This window comes from Delphinapterus leucas, chromosome 14 (assembly GCF_059928025.1).
Source record: "Delphinapterus leucas isolate spDelLeu-1000000601 "Yukka" chromosome 14, BTC_Dleu_Yukka2, whole genome shotgun sequence".
Classification (NCBI taxonomy): domain Eukaryota; kingdom Metazoa; phylum Chordata; class Mammalia; order Artiodactyla; family Monodontidae; genus Delphinapterus; species Delphinapterus leucas.
The window spans coordinates 16,822,206-16,837,999 of NC_143142.1; the positions used below are offsets into that span (position 1 = coordinate 16,822,206).

Consider the following 15,794-nt stretch of genomic DNA (forward strand, 5'->3'; position numbering starts at 1 on the left):
GCAGGCCTCAGCGAGTGATGAAGGGAAGGAGAGTTCCAGCTGAGGGAACGGTGGCTGCAAAGGTTTGGAGGCAGGAACCAGCTACAAGTATTAGAGAAAAGCTGCCCTGTGAGGCTACAGCAAGAGCATGGTGGGCGTGGGGCCGGGGAGGGAGGCGGGGGAAGGCCAGATAGGGCTTTTTAGGCCACGGAATTGGATTTTAGGAGAGATAGGGCCCCCCACCCCTACCCCTCGAAGAGCTTTAGGATCGGCCTGAAACCGATTTCGGAGACTTCCCCAAACACCGGACAGTTTGATTTATCTCCTGGGAGGGAGGCGGGGCTCAGGAGGACCCGAGGCAGGCCCCGCCCCCGGAGCGCGAGCGCGCGCCGGCCCCGCCCCGCAGGCCCCGCCCCCGGCCCCGCGCCGGAACCTGCGCTCGCGGTCTGAGGTCGCCTGGAAGAAGCCCAGTGCCGTTGCCGGTCTCCGTCCTCCATGGCCGCCACGCTGCTCGTCCGGGCCTGCGGCCCCATCCGCGGAAGTGAGTGCGTTCCGGCCCGGGGCGGGCTGGGCGGGCGTGGGACCCGGAGGCCGATTCTCGCCTGACGCAGGCGGGCTGGCGGTGCCCCTCCGGCAACGCGCGGCCTTTGCCCCAGTTGGGCTGCTCCTTGCGCCTGCGTGGCCCCGGCACCTGCTCTGACCCCCACTCCCAGACCAGTTTTCACCGCTGCACTCACATTCCCTCCCTTCATTGCACCTTCAGCGGAGGTTCAGGGTGCGCCATTCCTCGGGAGCCAGCCCTGGGATTGAACCCAGACTGTGCTTATGTGACCTTGGGCCCCTGTCAGCCTCAGCTGGCTCTTGTGTAAAATGACCACAGTAATACTGTTGTTCTCATAGAGTTGTTATAAGGATTAAATCACAGGTGCCTGGCATTATACAGGTGCTCAGTATTAGCGCTTGTGGCTGATTGCATACAGTACCTTTCCCATCTCATTTCTCTCCAGCTGTAGCAGCAGTGACACCTGTAGCCAGGGCTTCCTTTGCCTGGTCAAGACCCACTCACCCTGAATAATAATAAAGGGGACCCTCTTTGAGAGCTGTCTCTGCCAGGCCCCGTGCTAAGTGCTACAGTCAGTATCTCATCCTCCCAGCCCAGGAGCTAAGTACTGCTGTCCTCCACATTTAGAGAAACCTGTGAAGTTAGGATCCTCGCCTAAGGTCACAGAGCTGTGCTCTTACTATTATTGGTGTTATACTGGTGATTGAGTGGGATCATTGTACAAAGTGTTTAGCAAGCATAGTAAACATTCAGTGCTATTCCCAGCAGCAGCGCTATCAACATTTTGGGCCTATAATTTTTTGTCATGGTATCTGTCCTATACAATGTTTAGCAGTATTCCTGGCCTCTACCCACTCCATACCACCCTTCGGTTGAGACAACCAAAAATGTCTCCAGACATTGCCAGATGTCCCTTGGGGGACAAAATCATCCGTGGTGGAGAACCACCTAGTTAGTGGATCACTATTATTATTATTATTACTACGCAAGACCTCTTACATTCCTCTTCCACTGACTATTCTCATTGGCAGCTCTCCGGCCTCGGGACTGGTGTTGCTTACATACCATCTACCAGTCTGTGGAACTGCCCGAGACACACCAGATGCTTCGTCAGACGTGCCGGGACTTTGCTGAGAAGGAGCTCTTTCCCATCGCGGCCCAGGTGGACAAGGAACATCGCTTCCCGGCGGCTCAGGTGAGAGTTTAAGAGTACAGGTACCATCAGCTCCAGGATGATTGGTGACAGTGACATCCAGAGGCACGGAGACTGCAATCAAGGAACCCTAAGTGGGGGGTGGGGGTGGGGGTCCTGGGACCCAGAAAATGCCCTGGAGGTTTCCCTTGTCCAGAATGAGGCCTATAGCCAGGATGTAACTTCTGGAATAACAGTAATAATGGTGGATGGTTGATATGCTTACTACGTACTGGACGTTGTGTTGATAGTAATAGTTAATGCTTATAAAATGCTGACCACGTGCTCGGCATTGTCCTAAGTTCCGATGGGTTAGCTCACCTGTTTCTTTTCGTTTGGCCGCACCACGCGGCATGCGGGATCTTAGCTCCCCGACCAGGGAGAGAACCTGCACCCCCCTGCAGTGGAAGCTCGGATTCTTAACCGCTGGACCTCCAGCGAAGTCCCTAGCTTATCTGTTTCTTAAAACTGTCCTATGAGATGAAGGTGCCATTATTACATACCCTTTTGTATAGTTGATGAAACTCAGATTGATGAGAGGATTAAATGTGCCCAAGGTCATGGAGCTAATGAGTTACAGAGCTAAAGTTTGAACCCAAGTCTGTCTTCTGCCGGCTGCTGAGATCCCAGTCAGTCCCCTCCTCCCCATGCCGTTGTATCACTCCATCTATAATGACAAGTTGGAGATGTTCCTGCTGTCTCCATCCCCTGGCCTGGCAAAATGTTTGGCACACAGTATACTCAATAGATATTTGTTGAGTACATAACTTGTGAAAGAGCCAATCTGTCTGGCCTCTTCTCCACGCCTGTTTTCCAGTCTGAGGAATTCAGGAGTTGTGATCATCATTCACATGCCTCATAGGCTCTGGGGCCACTTTTCCAGCTTAGTGAATGTTGTGTGTTCACAGTGTATCGGGCACTGTGCCCAGACTGTGGGAATACCCAAGGAGCTCAAAGTGGGGTAGGCAAGTGGCATTCTGAGCACCAAAATTAGTTGGGCAATGTTTAGGTGTTAAGCATTGAAATCATGTCATCATGTCCTGAGGGCATCCCCAGCTGCACGTCTGATCTCCATTTGGCTTCCTGGAATGCTTGCAAGGATTGTGGGAGATCACGTATGTCAAGTTCATGGTGCCTGGTACTTGAAAACCAGAAGCTATTAATACTATTATTATTTTTATTACAGTTGAGAAAATTGAGGCACAGAGAGGTGAAGTGATTTTCCAAGGCATACTGTCTGTGGACCAGTAGACCTGGTGTGATTGGCTCCAAAACCCTGCTGCATCCCCTAGCCACGTGCTTGTCCCAGAAGCCCAGCTGGGAAGCCCTGTTCTAATCGGGAATATTATCGTCAAGGGCCTAAACTACCCCTGTATCCTCCATACCGCCACACTCTGGTGCTGCCCTCAGAGCAGTTGTCCAAGACATGGCTGTATATTGGGGCTTTTCTGGCCAAATGACAGACCACTTGATTTATTTTTCCTATATTCCCTCAAATTATAATACTTATTATATTACAGACATAGACTTGCTTTGTGCAAGAAAACTGGCAGTAGAAACAGGCTTTCTACCAACCAACTCTTCACCAGTCCTCTGGCTTTGTAATCTCTTACTTGCTTTATAGGGCGGGGAAGTTTGCAAATTGATCCTGCCACTAAATAGTGGCAGAAATGGATGTGGAAGGAAGAGATCAAAAGCATCAGCCTCCTGCCTTCTGACACATTCTGGCACCCGGAGGCTGCTCAGTCCAGACTTGCTGATGCATGACCTAGCTCAGAGTAGTGATAGCATTTATTTGGTTTGATCTTGGACAGGTGTTTTCATATCTGTAATCTGGTTAGGTTATCAGGAGTCCTGCTATTATTTCCTTTGTCTAGAGGATGTAGGAGCAGTTGTAGGAATTGCGTGAGGTCGTAGAGCTCCGGGAGAAATAGATCTTCTGATCTTGCCCCTGCCCCACACAAACTGGACTCTGTCGTTTTGGTGGCTGATGGGATGCAGAGGTTGCTCAATGTTTCCCTTCGCTAAGGATTGAGGCCGGTTGGCTTTTTGCTTTTAACACTCTCTGTTACTGTGGGTAGTGCTCAGCTCCCCCCATTACAGAAGGGAATCCAGGGCTTAAACAGGCAGAAGGGTCAAAGCAGTAGACACAGGGATAATAGGGCAGGTTGCAAAATTAAAAATAATACCACTAGTGTTCTATTTTTTTTTTAAATTTTTTTAACATCTTTATTAGAGTATAATTGCTTTACAATGGTGTGTTAGTTTCTGCTTTATAACAAAGTGAATCAGCTATACATATACATATATCCCCATATCTCCTCCCTCTTGCGTCTCCCTCCCTCCTACCCTCCCTTTCCCACCCCTCTAGGTGGACACAAAGCACCGAGCTGATCTCCCTGTGCTGTGTGTCCACTAGTGTTTTAAAACGACGATAGTAATAATAACAGGAGTAACTATCATTTGGGGGTTACTGTATTCCAGGTACTTATCCATTAAATCTTTAACAAAACACCCTGAGGCAGTTACTTCATTGATCTCCAGTCTTCAGATGAGGAAACTGAAGCCAGGGGTTACATTTCTTGGTCAGCAGTCACACAGCTGGGATTGGAGGAGCCAGATGTAGACTCTGAGCTTCCCCCCCGACCCCACCGGCCTACAGGAGATGCTTAGTTAATGATATCTTTCTTTCTTTTTTTTTTTCTTCTTTTTAAAAATGTATTTATTTACTTTGGCTGCACTGGGTCTTAGTTGCGGCATTCGGGATCTTTTAGTTGCGGCATGCATGCGGATCTAGTTCCCCGACCAGGGATCGACCTGGGCCCCCTGCATTGGGAGTGCGGAGTCTTACCCAGTGGACCACCAGGGAAGTCCCTAGTTAGTGATTTCGAATATTTTTTTCCTGAAGAATTTTTTTCCCCCAAGAAAAGTGGGTTTACTGGGGAAGAGTCAAGGGGAGAAGAATTGAGAGGTGGGCAGGCCACGAAGGAGGTGGAAAGCTAGTGCCAGTTTCTGCTCATGTGGCTTGTTTTGTAATCTAAGCGGAACTTTACTCTTTCTGTGTCCAAATCTAACCCCTGCCCCCGAGAAAAAAAAAAAAGAAGTAGTTATGAGTTTATAATGCTTTTATGTTATAAAGGGAAATAGGAAATAGAATGGTGTTTCCAAACCAGCTTTGGACTCCGGAACCTGGAAATGTATATGTGCATTTTTTTTTTTTTTTGTGGCCGCACTGAGCATCTTGTGGGAACTTAGTTCCCTGATCAGGGGTGGAACCCAGGCCCCCGCAGTGGAAGCGTGGAGTCCTAACCACTGGGCTGCCAGGGAAGTCCCTATATGTGCATATTTATATGTATGAAACTGAACCCAGTTTCTTTTCCTTCACTCAGTGAATGTTTATTGAGTAACTTTTTAAAAAATTAATTTATTTTATTTTATTTATTCTTGGCTGCATTGGGTTTTCATTGCTGCGTGCGGGCCTTTCTCTGCTTGCGGTGAGCAGGGGCCACTCTTCATTTGCTGTGCTCAGGCTTCTCATTGCAGTGGCTTCTTGTGGAGCACGGGCTCTAGGCATGTGGGCTTCAGTAGTTGTGGCACTTGGGCTTCAGTAGTTGTGGCACACGGGCTCAGTAGTTGTGGCTTGCGGGCTCTAGAGCACAGGCTCAGTAGTTGTGGCACATGGGTTTCAGTAGTTGTGGCACACAGGCTTCAGTAGTTGTGGCACATGGGCTTCAGTAGTTGTGACACGTGGGCTCAGTAGTTGTGGCTCACAGGCTCTAGAGCGCAGGCTTAGTAGTTATGGTGCACGGGCTTAGTTGCTCCGTGGCGTGTGGGATCTTCCCGGACCAGGGCTCGAACCTGAGTCCCCTGCATCAGTAGGCGGATTCTTAACCACTGTGCCGCCAGGGAAGTCACTTATTGAGTAACTTTAATATATCAGGTGCAAAACCTGCTTTTCATCCTCTTGCCCTATCTCAGATGATAGTTAACCGCATAGAAACCTCTCAAATCATAGTCCATTTTTCTTCTTCCTCATGTGCACAGACTTCTGTGAATTCCACCCTGGAAGTGTCCCCTGAATGGCACCGCCTCTCACCTCTCCCGGCAAGAATTCATCTCTCTGTGTTTCAGGAGTGTTCGTTCATAATCCCTAATTCTCTGCGTGTGCTTGTCACGTGATGGTGTGTATCCTGTGTCGCAGTTATTTCCCACAGTTACCTCCCTGAAGGCCGGGATTGGTCTTGTTCACGCCCCTACCTCCTCGCCCTCCGTAAGTGCTTGGCATTCAGCAGATGTTTGCTGAACTTTATGGACTTGAATTTTATGGTTAAGTCATCCTGAGTGTCCTTATTGTCCCAGCACTTATCACACACTGACCCAGCGTGGGAACTGGGGAGGTGGCTCCCGCAGCCCCTTCCCCTTGAATAAAGCAACAAATTTTCAACAAGTTAGGGAATTTGATTCTCTAAAAGGAGTCTGGGACTTCCCTGGTGGGAAGTCCCAGACTCCCTGGGACTTTGTCCCAGGACAAATTTGATTTTTTAAATATGTGAGCTTTAGAAGCGACTTAAAAGCACTATTTTTATATGAAGTGTCCTCTAAATGTGTCCCAAATATGAAGGCAGCAGGTGCTGAAGGCTCACTCTGCTAGGAAAGGGGTCCTTCTCTTTCTCACATTTTCTCTTGGGAGTTTGGAGACCACCAGGCTTGGCCCAGTCAGGGATGCAGGTCTGGACTCCTGGTTCACAGACACAAGGGGCCGAGAGTAACCACCGTGGGTAGCAGCTCTGAGGGGTTCCCCTTGAGGTCGCTCTGAAGGTCAGGCTGCTAGGGGAAAATATTAGGGAGCCTGGCAGCTGTTAGCCAGTTACCATCAACATGCTTAGATCAGGAATGATTTATACAACTGAACATACGGTCTTTTTGTGTGTGTGTGCTGCTGCTTTTTGTTTTGTTTCTGATTTCTTTTTTTTTAATATAAGTTTATTTATTTATTCATTTTTGGCTGCATTGGGTCTTCGTTGCTGCACGCGGGCTTTCTCTAGTTGCAGCGAGTGGGGGCTACTCTTCGTTGCGGTGCGCGGGCTTCTCATTGCGGTGGCTTATCTTGTTGCGGAGCACGGGCTCTAGGTATGTGGGCTCAGTAGTTGTGGCTCACGGGCTTAGTTGCTCTGCAGCATGTGGGATCTTCTTGCTGGACTAAGGCCCGAACCCGTGTCCCCTGCGCTGGCAGGCGGATTCTTAACCACTGCGCCGCCAGGGAAGTCCCTGATTTCTTCTTCTTTTTGATTGTACTGTCTCTCCTCTCCACTGCCATTGTCTCCAATTTTTTTTTTTTTTTTTTTTTTTTTGTGGCCACACCATGCGGCATGTGGGATTTTAGTTCCCCAACCAGGAATCCAACCTGTGGCCCCTGCAGTGGAAGCATGGAGTCTTAACCACTGGACTGCCAGGGAAGTCCATGTCTCCAATTTTTTTCTAGAATGTTCCTGCAGCTGGCCATGGCATATTGCCAGAAATCTCGAGATCCACTTCAGAATGAGAAAGGTTGGGGGAAATAGCATGCTAGTGAAGTCGTTTGGGTGCAGTCATTGTGAACTCCTACAGCTTTTTATTCAGACAGAGAGAACTGTCAGGAGAGTCAGAGGACAGTGGTGTGGTGTAGAGACGAGTGCCAGGAGTTCTGGCTTCCCCATCCAGGTGTCCCGGGACTGGCACCATCTGCACGTGAGCCCCCTTCCGTAACAGGAAAATGGGGTAATCCTTGTCCTGCCTACACTCCGTCTGGGAATTTTGGTTCCCGTTCTGTTTCTTGGGGTGAAATGGCATCATGGTGTGATCGGCTGATCTGTCGTTTATCCCAGGGTTGTGTACTGGAGATAGAGGCTGAAGAGGGGGTGGGTCTTAGTGTCCAGGGAAGCTGGGTGGCGCGTGTAGCGTGAGACAATTGGGGCTTTTTTTTTTTAGCTCAGTCTCTTTTGCTGTTTGGCCAGAGAACGCACTTCAGCGGGGTTCCTGTCCAGGCCTGAGCATGAATCTTGGGGACCCTGCGTATTTCTGGCACCTGGTAGAATACGACCCTGGCTCCTGACCCAGCACAGGCATTCCGCATAAAACACTATTCTACCCTGGAATAGGTTTGTTGCAGGCCCTAAGTGTGGGTTCAGAAGGGGCTCTGGGACTTCCCTGGCGGTCCAGTGGTTAAGACTCTGCTCTTCCAGTGCAGGGGCATGGGTTCGATCCCTGGTCAGGGGACGAAGATCCCACATTCTGTGCAGTGCAGCCAAAAACAAAAGAAAATGAAAAAAAAAAAAAAGGGGGGCTCTGTTCTGAGGCCACGCTTGCGCTGGCACAGGGCTTAGTGAGTCGCCGGGTCGTGTTCAGAGACAACCCTGCCTAAACCACTGTCTACTTTCCACTCCCACCCCCTCCTTGATTCCCACCAGCTGCAATGATGCAGCTTTTCTGAGCAGCATCACCCCCGCTGGCCCCAGGTGCACGGTGACCACAGAATTTTTTTTAAGCGATTCTCGAAATGACACATCCCTGGGAGCTCTGAGTCCCGTTTATCACTGTGTACTAGCTTCCCGTTGCTGTTGTAACAAATTACCACAGGCTCAGTGGCTTAGAATAGTACACATTTAGTATCTGACAGTTCCTGGAGGGCAGAAATCCAAAGTGGGTCTCTCTGGGCTTAAAATCAAGGTGTGGGCAGGCCTGCATCCCTTCCAGTGGCTTCAGGGGAGAATCACTTCCTTGCCTTTCCCAGTGTCTAGTGGCCGCCTGCATTCCTTGGCTTATGACCCCCACCCCTCCAGCCAGCATCCCAGTCCCTCCAGCCTCTGCTTTCATTGTCCCATCTCCTTCTCTGCCCCTCCTGTCTCCGTCTTTCCCTTACAAGGACCCTGCGATGACATTAGCCCCCCTGGATCATCCAGGGCAGCCCCCCACCTCACGATCCTTCTCTTAATCTCACCTGCAGAGTCCCTTTTGCCACGTGAGGAAACATTCACAGGTCCCGGGGGTTAGGACGTGCTCGTCTTTGGGGGGCTGTCATTCTGCCTCCCACGCAGTGGCCGTCTCCTCCCCTGTGTTACACGGGAGAGCCTGAGCACGGTCAGGCCCACCCCAAGCTTAGAGTCTTACAAGAGTTTCCCATGGGAACAACTCAAGGCAGAATCAAACAAGCAGTTTCGTAGAGGGACACAAATCATTATGGAAGTTCAGCAGATTCACCAGTGCCCCTCCTCCCAGACATCACTGTCAAGACAAGAACTTATCAGTCACTTAATGATAATAAGTGCCATTCACTTGCTCATTGCTAATTCTTAGAGAACTGCCCATCAAAACTACAATGAGGTACCACCTCACACCGGTCCGAATGGCCATCATTAAGAAGTCTATGAATAATAAGTGCTGGAGAGCGTATGGAGAAAAGGGAACCCTCCTACACTGTTGGTGGGAATGTAAATTGGTGAAGTCACTGTGGAGAACAGTATGGAGGTTCCTTAAAAAACTAAAAATAGAGCTACCATGTGATCCAACAATCCCACTCCTGGGCATATACCCGGACAAAACTATAATTTGAAAAGATACATGTAGCTCTGTGTTCATAGCAGCACTATTTACAATAGCCAAGACATGGAAACAACCTAAATGTCCATCGACCGATGAATAGATAAAGAAGATGTGGTACACATTATACAATGGAATACTACTCAGCCATTAAAAAGAATGAAATAATGCCGTTTGCAGCAACATGGATGGACCTAGAGATTATCATACTAAGTGAAGTAAGTCAGAGGAAGACAAATTCCATGTGATATCACTTATATGTGGAATCTAAAATACAACACACATGGGGCTTCCCTGGTGGCGCAGTGGTTGAGAGTCCGCCTGCCGATGCAGGGGACACGGGTTCTTGCCCGGTCCGGGAAGATCCCACATGCCGTGGAGCGGCTGGGCCTGTGAGCCATGGCCGCTGAGCCTGCGCGTCCGGACCCTGTGCTCCACGACGGGAGAGGCCGCAGCAGTGAGAGGCCCGCGTACCGCAAAAAAACCCACAAAAAACAAAAAACAACACACATGAAGCCATCTACAAAACAGAAATAGACTAACAGACATAGAGAACAGACTTGTGGTTGCCAAGGGGAGGGAAGGATTGGGAGTTTGGAATTAGTATATCCAAACTATTATATATAGGATGGAACAACAATAAGGTCCTACTGCATAGCACAGGGAACTATATTCAACATCCTGTGATAAACCATAATGGAAAAGAACATGAAAAAGACTATATAGATGTATAACGGAGTCACTTTGCTGTATAGCAGAAATTAACACAACATTGTAAATCAGCTATACTTCAATAAAATTTTTTAAACAGTGCCATTCACTGATCACTCACCTCGTGCCAGGTACTGGGCTCAGCATTTTATATATATATTGTCTCAGTTAGTCCTAAAAACAGTTCTATGAAGTAAGTACTGTTTGGGGAAGGGGGGAATCAAACTTATGATCACAGAAGTAATATTAATTATAGACAAATGAGAAAATATGGCAGACATTCTTACTGATTTGCTTCATTGAAGTCAGCATAGTCTAAGAACACGGTTACAGGATACAAATGACAAAATGATTTTCTTTTTATGAATTTATTTATATTTTATTTTTGGCCGCGTTGTGTCCTCATTGCTGCATGCAGGCTTTCTCTAGTTGCGGTGAGCGGGGGCTACTTTTCGTTGCGGTACGCAGGCTTCTCATTGTGGTGGCTTCTCTTGTTGTGGAGCACGGGCTCTAGGCGTGTGGGCTTCAGTAGTTACAGCACGTGGGCTCAGTAGTTGTGGCTCGTGGGCTCCAGAGCACAGGCTCAGTAGTTGTGGTGCACGGGCTTAGTTGCTCCGTGGCATGTGGGATCTTCCTGGACTAGGGATTGAACCCGTGTCCCCTGCATTGGCAGGTGGATTCTTTTTTTTTCTTTTTTATAATTTTATTTATTTATTTATTTTTGGCTATGTTGGGTCTTCGTTGCTGCGCGCGGGCTTTCTCTGATTGCGGCGAGCGGGGGCTACTCTTCGTTGTGGTTCTCGGGCTTCTCATTGCGGTGGCTTCTCTTGTTGTGGAGCACAGGCTCTAGGCACGCAGACTTCAGTAGTTGCAGCACGTGGGCTCAGTAGTTGTGGCTCGTGGGCTCTAGAGCGCAGGCTCAGGAGTTGTGGCACACTGGGCTTAGTTGCTCCGCAGCATGTGGGATCTTCCCGGACCAGGGCTCGAACCCATGTCCCCTGCATTGGCAGGCGGATTCTTAACCACTGTGCCACCAGGGAAGTCCTAAAATGATTTTCTAATGAAAAGCAACGGTCCCTCTTCTACCCCAGCCTGCTCCGTAGAGGCCATTCGTTTTAGTTGTTTCTTCTCAAAGCTACGCAGGTTCTGTTGTGGTCCCTGTTTCCCAGGTGGGGAGCAGGCTGACAGAGGGTAAGGAATCTGTCCTAGGAACCTGCTGAAGGGTCTGAGCTGGTTGAGGTCCTGGAGTCAGTGCTGGATTTCAGTCCCAGCCCCACCACTTACAAGCTCCGCCCTGAACTGGTTGCTTCACCTCCCTGAGCTCCGGTTTCCTCACCTGTGACATGAGGTTGACTCAGCATTGTCCTCACAGAGCTTCGGCGAGACTGAAATTTAAGAGTACACATAAAGCATTTTTCAGCATTGGGCATTGATAATTAACGATCACCACTGGTATTCCAAGTCAGAAATTCCAAGCTTCTTCCCCTTTATTCATTCTTTCACTGCCATTGGAATATAGCAGTGGACAAAACTGCACTATCTCTGCCCTCGTGGTCACAGAGAGAGACCTTAATCAGAACAAGCACGTGAATAGGTGTGAAATTACAGCTGCACAGGCACCACTAAGGAGAGGCACAGATGCTGCCGGAGCGTGTGATTGAAGGATCTGACTCGGTGAGGTCAGAGGTGGCCATGCAGCAGTGATGCTTGAGCTGAGCCCCAAGGACGGGAGGAGATAATAACTAGTTGATAAAGGGTATCACTGACAGGAAACAGCATGTGCAAAGGCCCTGTGGTGGGGAGGGGAAGTGTGGTACGCGTGAGGGACTGAAAGAAGGTCTGTGTGGCAGTGTGCTGCCCTGCTCTGCTCCCTACCTCAGAGGCCCCTAAAGCCTTCTTGTGCCTTCTGCCTGCTCACTGGTTGTGTCTGTAGACACAGGGTAGAGTTGGGGCAGAATGTGGGGACAGGACGGCTTCAATGAATGGTGCTGTCTTGCAGACTCAGCCTCGGGGGTCCTGGGGTAGGTGGATGTGGCCACGTGACCTGAGTTTCTGCAGGCACTGGCTCAGGGGCAGGAGGGTTGGGGGTGGAGAGGGTGGGCACCGTCCCCTGGCAGCTGCCCTTGCCATGACATCCTTCCCTGGGGCCAGGTGAAGAAGATGGGTGAGCTGGGGCTCATGGCCATGGATGTGCCCGAGGAGTTTGGCGGTGCCGGCCTCGATTACCTGGCCTACGCCATTGCCATGGAGGAGATCAGCCGGGGCTGCGCCTCCACTGGAGTCATCATGAGCGTCAACAACGTGAGTCTCGCGCCTGGGCCCTGGATACACCGGTGGAGGGGAAGCTCCTGTGGGTGGGGGGCAGGCCCTCTGCCACACAGCCCCACATCCGGGGCACAGCCCGGCCTTGGCTCCCTGCCCCCGACCACCTCTGGACCTGGTCCCTTGCGTGGGCCTCTGGAGAGAGGAGGCCTGGGGGTGGATACGCGGGCGGGCAGGTGTTCTGGGCTGGAAGGCCTCCGACCGCTCTGCACTGTCCCCCCAGTCCCTCTACTTGGGGCCTATCCTGAAGTTTGGCTCCAAGGAGCAGAAGAAGCAGTGGGTCACTCCTTTCACCAGTGGCGACAAAATTGGCTGCTTTGCCCTCAGTGAACCAGGTATCACCGTGGGACAGTGGTCTGCCCCTGTCCCCTCCCCTCAGAATCGGGGTGACAGACTCAGGCTGGGGCCGGTGCTGAGCTGGGTCAGCTGCTCGTTGCCTCCCGGGGCAGGAGGGCAGGAGTGAGGGCCTGGGGTGGAGCTCTGGCTGCTGGGATCGCCACAGAGCCCGGGCTCGCCTCGGCTGAGCTGGGAGGGAGGGACTTGGGCCCTGGGGTCCCTTTGGCTTGAAGACACCCAGCTGTCACATCCCCCCATCCCCCCACCCCGAGAGCTGTGGGAGCCGGTGCGGCCCTCGAGCCTTCTCTCAGGAGCCAGACCCTGATCCCTTGGACCCGGGTCTGGCTCACCAGCCAGGGGTGAGGCTGGGTTCCGGGTGAGTTGGTGGCGGTGCCCTCGGAGGGCAGAGGCGCCGGTGTACTCTGAGTCTGCGTGTGGGGCAGGGAACGGCAGCGACGCGGGGGCCGCTGCCACCACTGCCTGGGCAGACGGTGACTCGTGGGTCCTGAGTGGCACCAAAGCCTGGATCACCAACTCCTGGGAGGCCTCGGCCGCCGTGGTATTCGCCAGCACGGACAGATCCTTGCAGAACAAGGTGGGGACCCCGGAGGGAGGGTCAGTGAGACGTTCAGAGTTTCTAGATCCAAACCTCCTCGGTCCGATGGAGCTGTTCTTGCTCTGGGGCACGTGCCGCTGTCCCTGTCCCTCTCCCTCCCCGGGCGGCGCCTTCCCCAGAGGAGCCGGCAGAGGGCGTCACCGCGAGGTTCTGAGGGAGGTGGAGGGAAGGGACAGGAGCTGGTGGCTGTGGTGGTTTGTGTGAGGGGCGTGGCCTCAAGCAGGTGAAAAAGTCACTGGGCGCATCTGGCCTCCAGGGCATCAGTGCCTTCCTGGTTCCCATGCCAACGCCTGGGCTCACGCTAGGGAAGAAGGAAGACAAGCTGGGCATCCGGGCCTCATCCACTGCCAACCTCATCTTCGAGGACTGTCGCATCCCCAAGGACAACCTGCTGGGGGAACCGGGGATGGGCTTCAAGATTGCCATGGTGAGCCCAGCTGCGGGGGCGGGGGCCCTGGGGCCCGGCTGGCCGGCCACTGACAGGGCGGTCCTCACAGCAAACCCTGGACATGGGCCGCATCGGCATCGCCTCCCAGGCCCTGGGCATCGCCCAGGCTGCCCTCGACTGTGCTGTGAACTACGCCGAGAATCGCACGGCCTTCGGGGCGCCCCTCACCAAGCTGCAGGTCATCCAGGTAACGAGGCACGGTGCGGTGGAGGGAGAGAGTTTTGGCCTTTCTGCTCTGCCTCCCAGATGGCTTTCACCTGCTTCTGTGTTCTCTGCCCTCCTCCCTCCTGTCTTGCAGGGAGAGGGGAGGGAGGGCAAACACCGACTGCCGGGGTGGGACTGGGTTGTTGCAGTTCAAGTTGGCGGACATGGCCCTGGCCCTGGAGAGTGCCCGGCTGCTGACCTGGCGCGCTGCGGTGCTGAAGGATAACAAGAGGCCTTTCATCAAGGTGCCCGTGGGGCTGGGGTCTCCCTGGGCACGGCCCAGAGCTTTGGTGGTGGAGGGACTGAGGGAAACATCTGGCGGGGTCCCGGTTCCTTGGGCCCGTGGGTTTATTGCTACAAGGGGTGGCTCCCCCAGGCCCACCTTGCTGAGGGCCATGTGCTGGGCGCTCCGTCCAAGGTCGAGTTTCTGACGCCACCATCCCCTGTGGTTAGGAGGCCGCAATGGCCAAGCTGGCTGCATCGGAGGCCGCAACTGCCATCACCCACCAGGTGAGTGCCCCCGGTGCCTGGGCGAGGGAGGTCCCAAGGGTTGAGTAGCAGCGAGTGTGCCGGCTGCCCCTCCCCCGGCTGATCCTGTCCTGTTTTTCCCCTCGAGTGGGGGTCTTCTCCTCCTGAGCCCCTCCTTTCCGCCTTAGGCCATACAGATCCTGGGTGGCATGGGCTACGTGACAGAGATGCCAGCCGAGCGGCACTACCGTGACGCTCGCATCACTGAGATTTATGAAGGCACCAGTGAGATTCAGAGGCTGGTGATCGCCGGGCACCTGCTCAGGAGCTACCGGAGCTGAACCCTCGGTAGGGCCGACAGTGCCTGCCGGCATCCGGGCTGGCCTGAGGACCAGGGGAAAGTGGGCAGGAGCCACGTGGCCTTCCCCCTGACTCCCTGTCAAGGCCTGTGGGGCAGAAGGGTGGGGGCCACGCCCCCTCTCGCCAGGGTCCCCAGACCCAGTCTTCTGGGTGGACCTGCCGCCCTCAGCTCTATCCGCCCCAGACTGAGCTGCCTGGGAGAAAGGAAGAGCCGGGCTGTGGTCTGAGGATGCCCGTCCTCAGCTCAGGTTCTTGGCTTTGTTCCCTCTCCACCACCGACTGTGCCTTATTCTCTTCATCTGGAGGCTGGGCCGTGGGAAGGGAGAAATTACCACTTGGGGACTCCCCAGTTCTTTTCTGTGGGCCCTGGCGCTTAGTGTGAGACCCAGCGTCCTCTTTCCTCTGAGGTCAGGAGTCTGGAGGAGTGGGGTGCGGTGGGGGCCCGGAATGACCAGGCCTCGAAGCAGAAGTGTTCTCTCAGGCCCTGTAGCCTCGGGGCTGGGTCATTGTGGAAGCTGCCCTGCATCCCATTAACCTGTTCTTTGTAAAGTATAAATGAGTGCAGGTGGGTGGTCTGATTCGTGCTGTGGGATGATCACCTGTGGGAAGTAAGTAATAAAGCATACCTGTCCCCTGACCCTCATGTCCTTGCTTGGGTGCTGCTGGGGAGGGAAAGATGGTCCTTTAATCTGCTCTCCTGCAAACCCCCCACTCTGTGTGAGTGAGTGAGAGAGAGAGAGAGAGAGTGTGTGTGTGTGTGTGTGTGTGTGTGTGTGTGTGTGTGTGTGATTATGTGAAGCCAGCTGCAGCGGGAGGGTCCATTTCCACACTGGGAGAGCTCCAGCACGAGGCAGGGTTGATGCAGTTCAGGAGAATAAGGGCTTGGGTGTCTAGGAGACCCACTGCTGAGCAGGGAGGGCCAGCCAGGTTAGGGCCACGGGCGGGCAGTCAGGTGAGTGAGTGCCAGCCTCAGGGCAGGAGGAAGGAGGATGCAGAGGGGCTAGGGGGAGAGGAGAGGGGA

At 52.8% G+C, this 15,794-nt stretch overlaps 1 protein-coding gene across 1 annotated transcript; it reads left to right on the plus strand.

Annotated features, from left to right (window-relative positions):
• Positions 1-384: 384 nt before the first annotated feature.
• ACADS (acyl-CoA dehydrogenase short chain) lies at positions 385-15,410 on the plus strand. The gene is made up of 10 exons (XM_022550683.2): positions 385-520; positions 1,573-1,736; positions 12,171-12,320; positions 12,565-12,676; positions 13,121-13,272; positions 13,550-13,720; positions 13,791-13,928; positions 14,095-14,190; positions 14,399-14,455; positions 14,602-15,410. The coding sequence occupies exons 1-10, from the start codon at positions 475-477 to the stop codon at positions 14,752-14,754; spliced, it is 1,239 nt and encodes a 412-aa protein (XP_022406391.1). The 5' UTR covers positions 385-474; the 3' UTR covers positions 14,755-15,410.
• The last annotated feature ends 384 nt before the right edge of the window (positions 15,411-15,794 follow it).

What these genes read in the sequence shown, in the direction of transcription:
- ACADS (XM_022550683.2), top strand. Translation starts at nt 475, where the DNA reads ATGGCCGCCACGCTGCTCGTCCGGGCCTGCGGCCCCATCCGCGGAA. An exon ending in CCAAGCTGCAGGTCATCCAG is followed by an intron (nt 13,929 to 14,094) that starts GTAACGAGGCAC and finishes GGGTTGTTGCAG; the next exon opens with TTCAAGTTGGCGGACATGGC. An exon ending in CAACTGCCATCACCCACCAG is followed by an intron (nt 14,456 to 14,601) that starts GTGAGTGCCCCC and finishes TTTCCGCCTTAG; the next exon opens with GCCATACAGATCCTGGGTGG.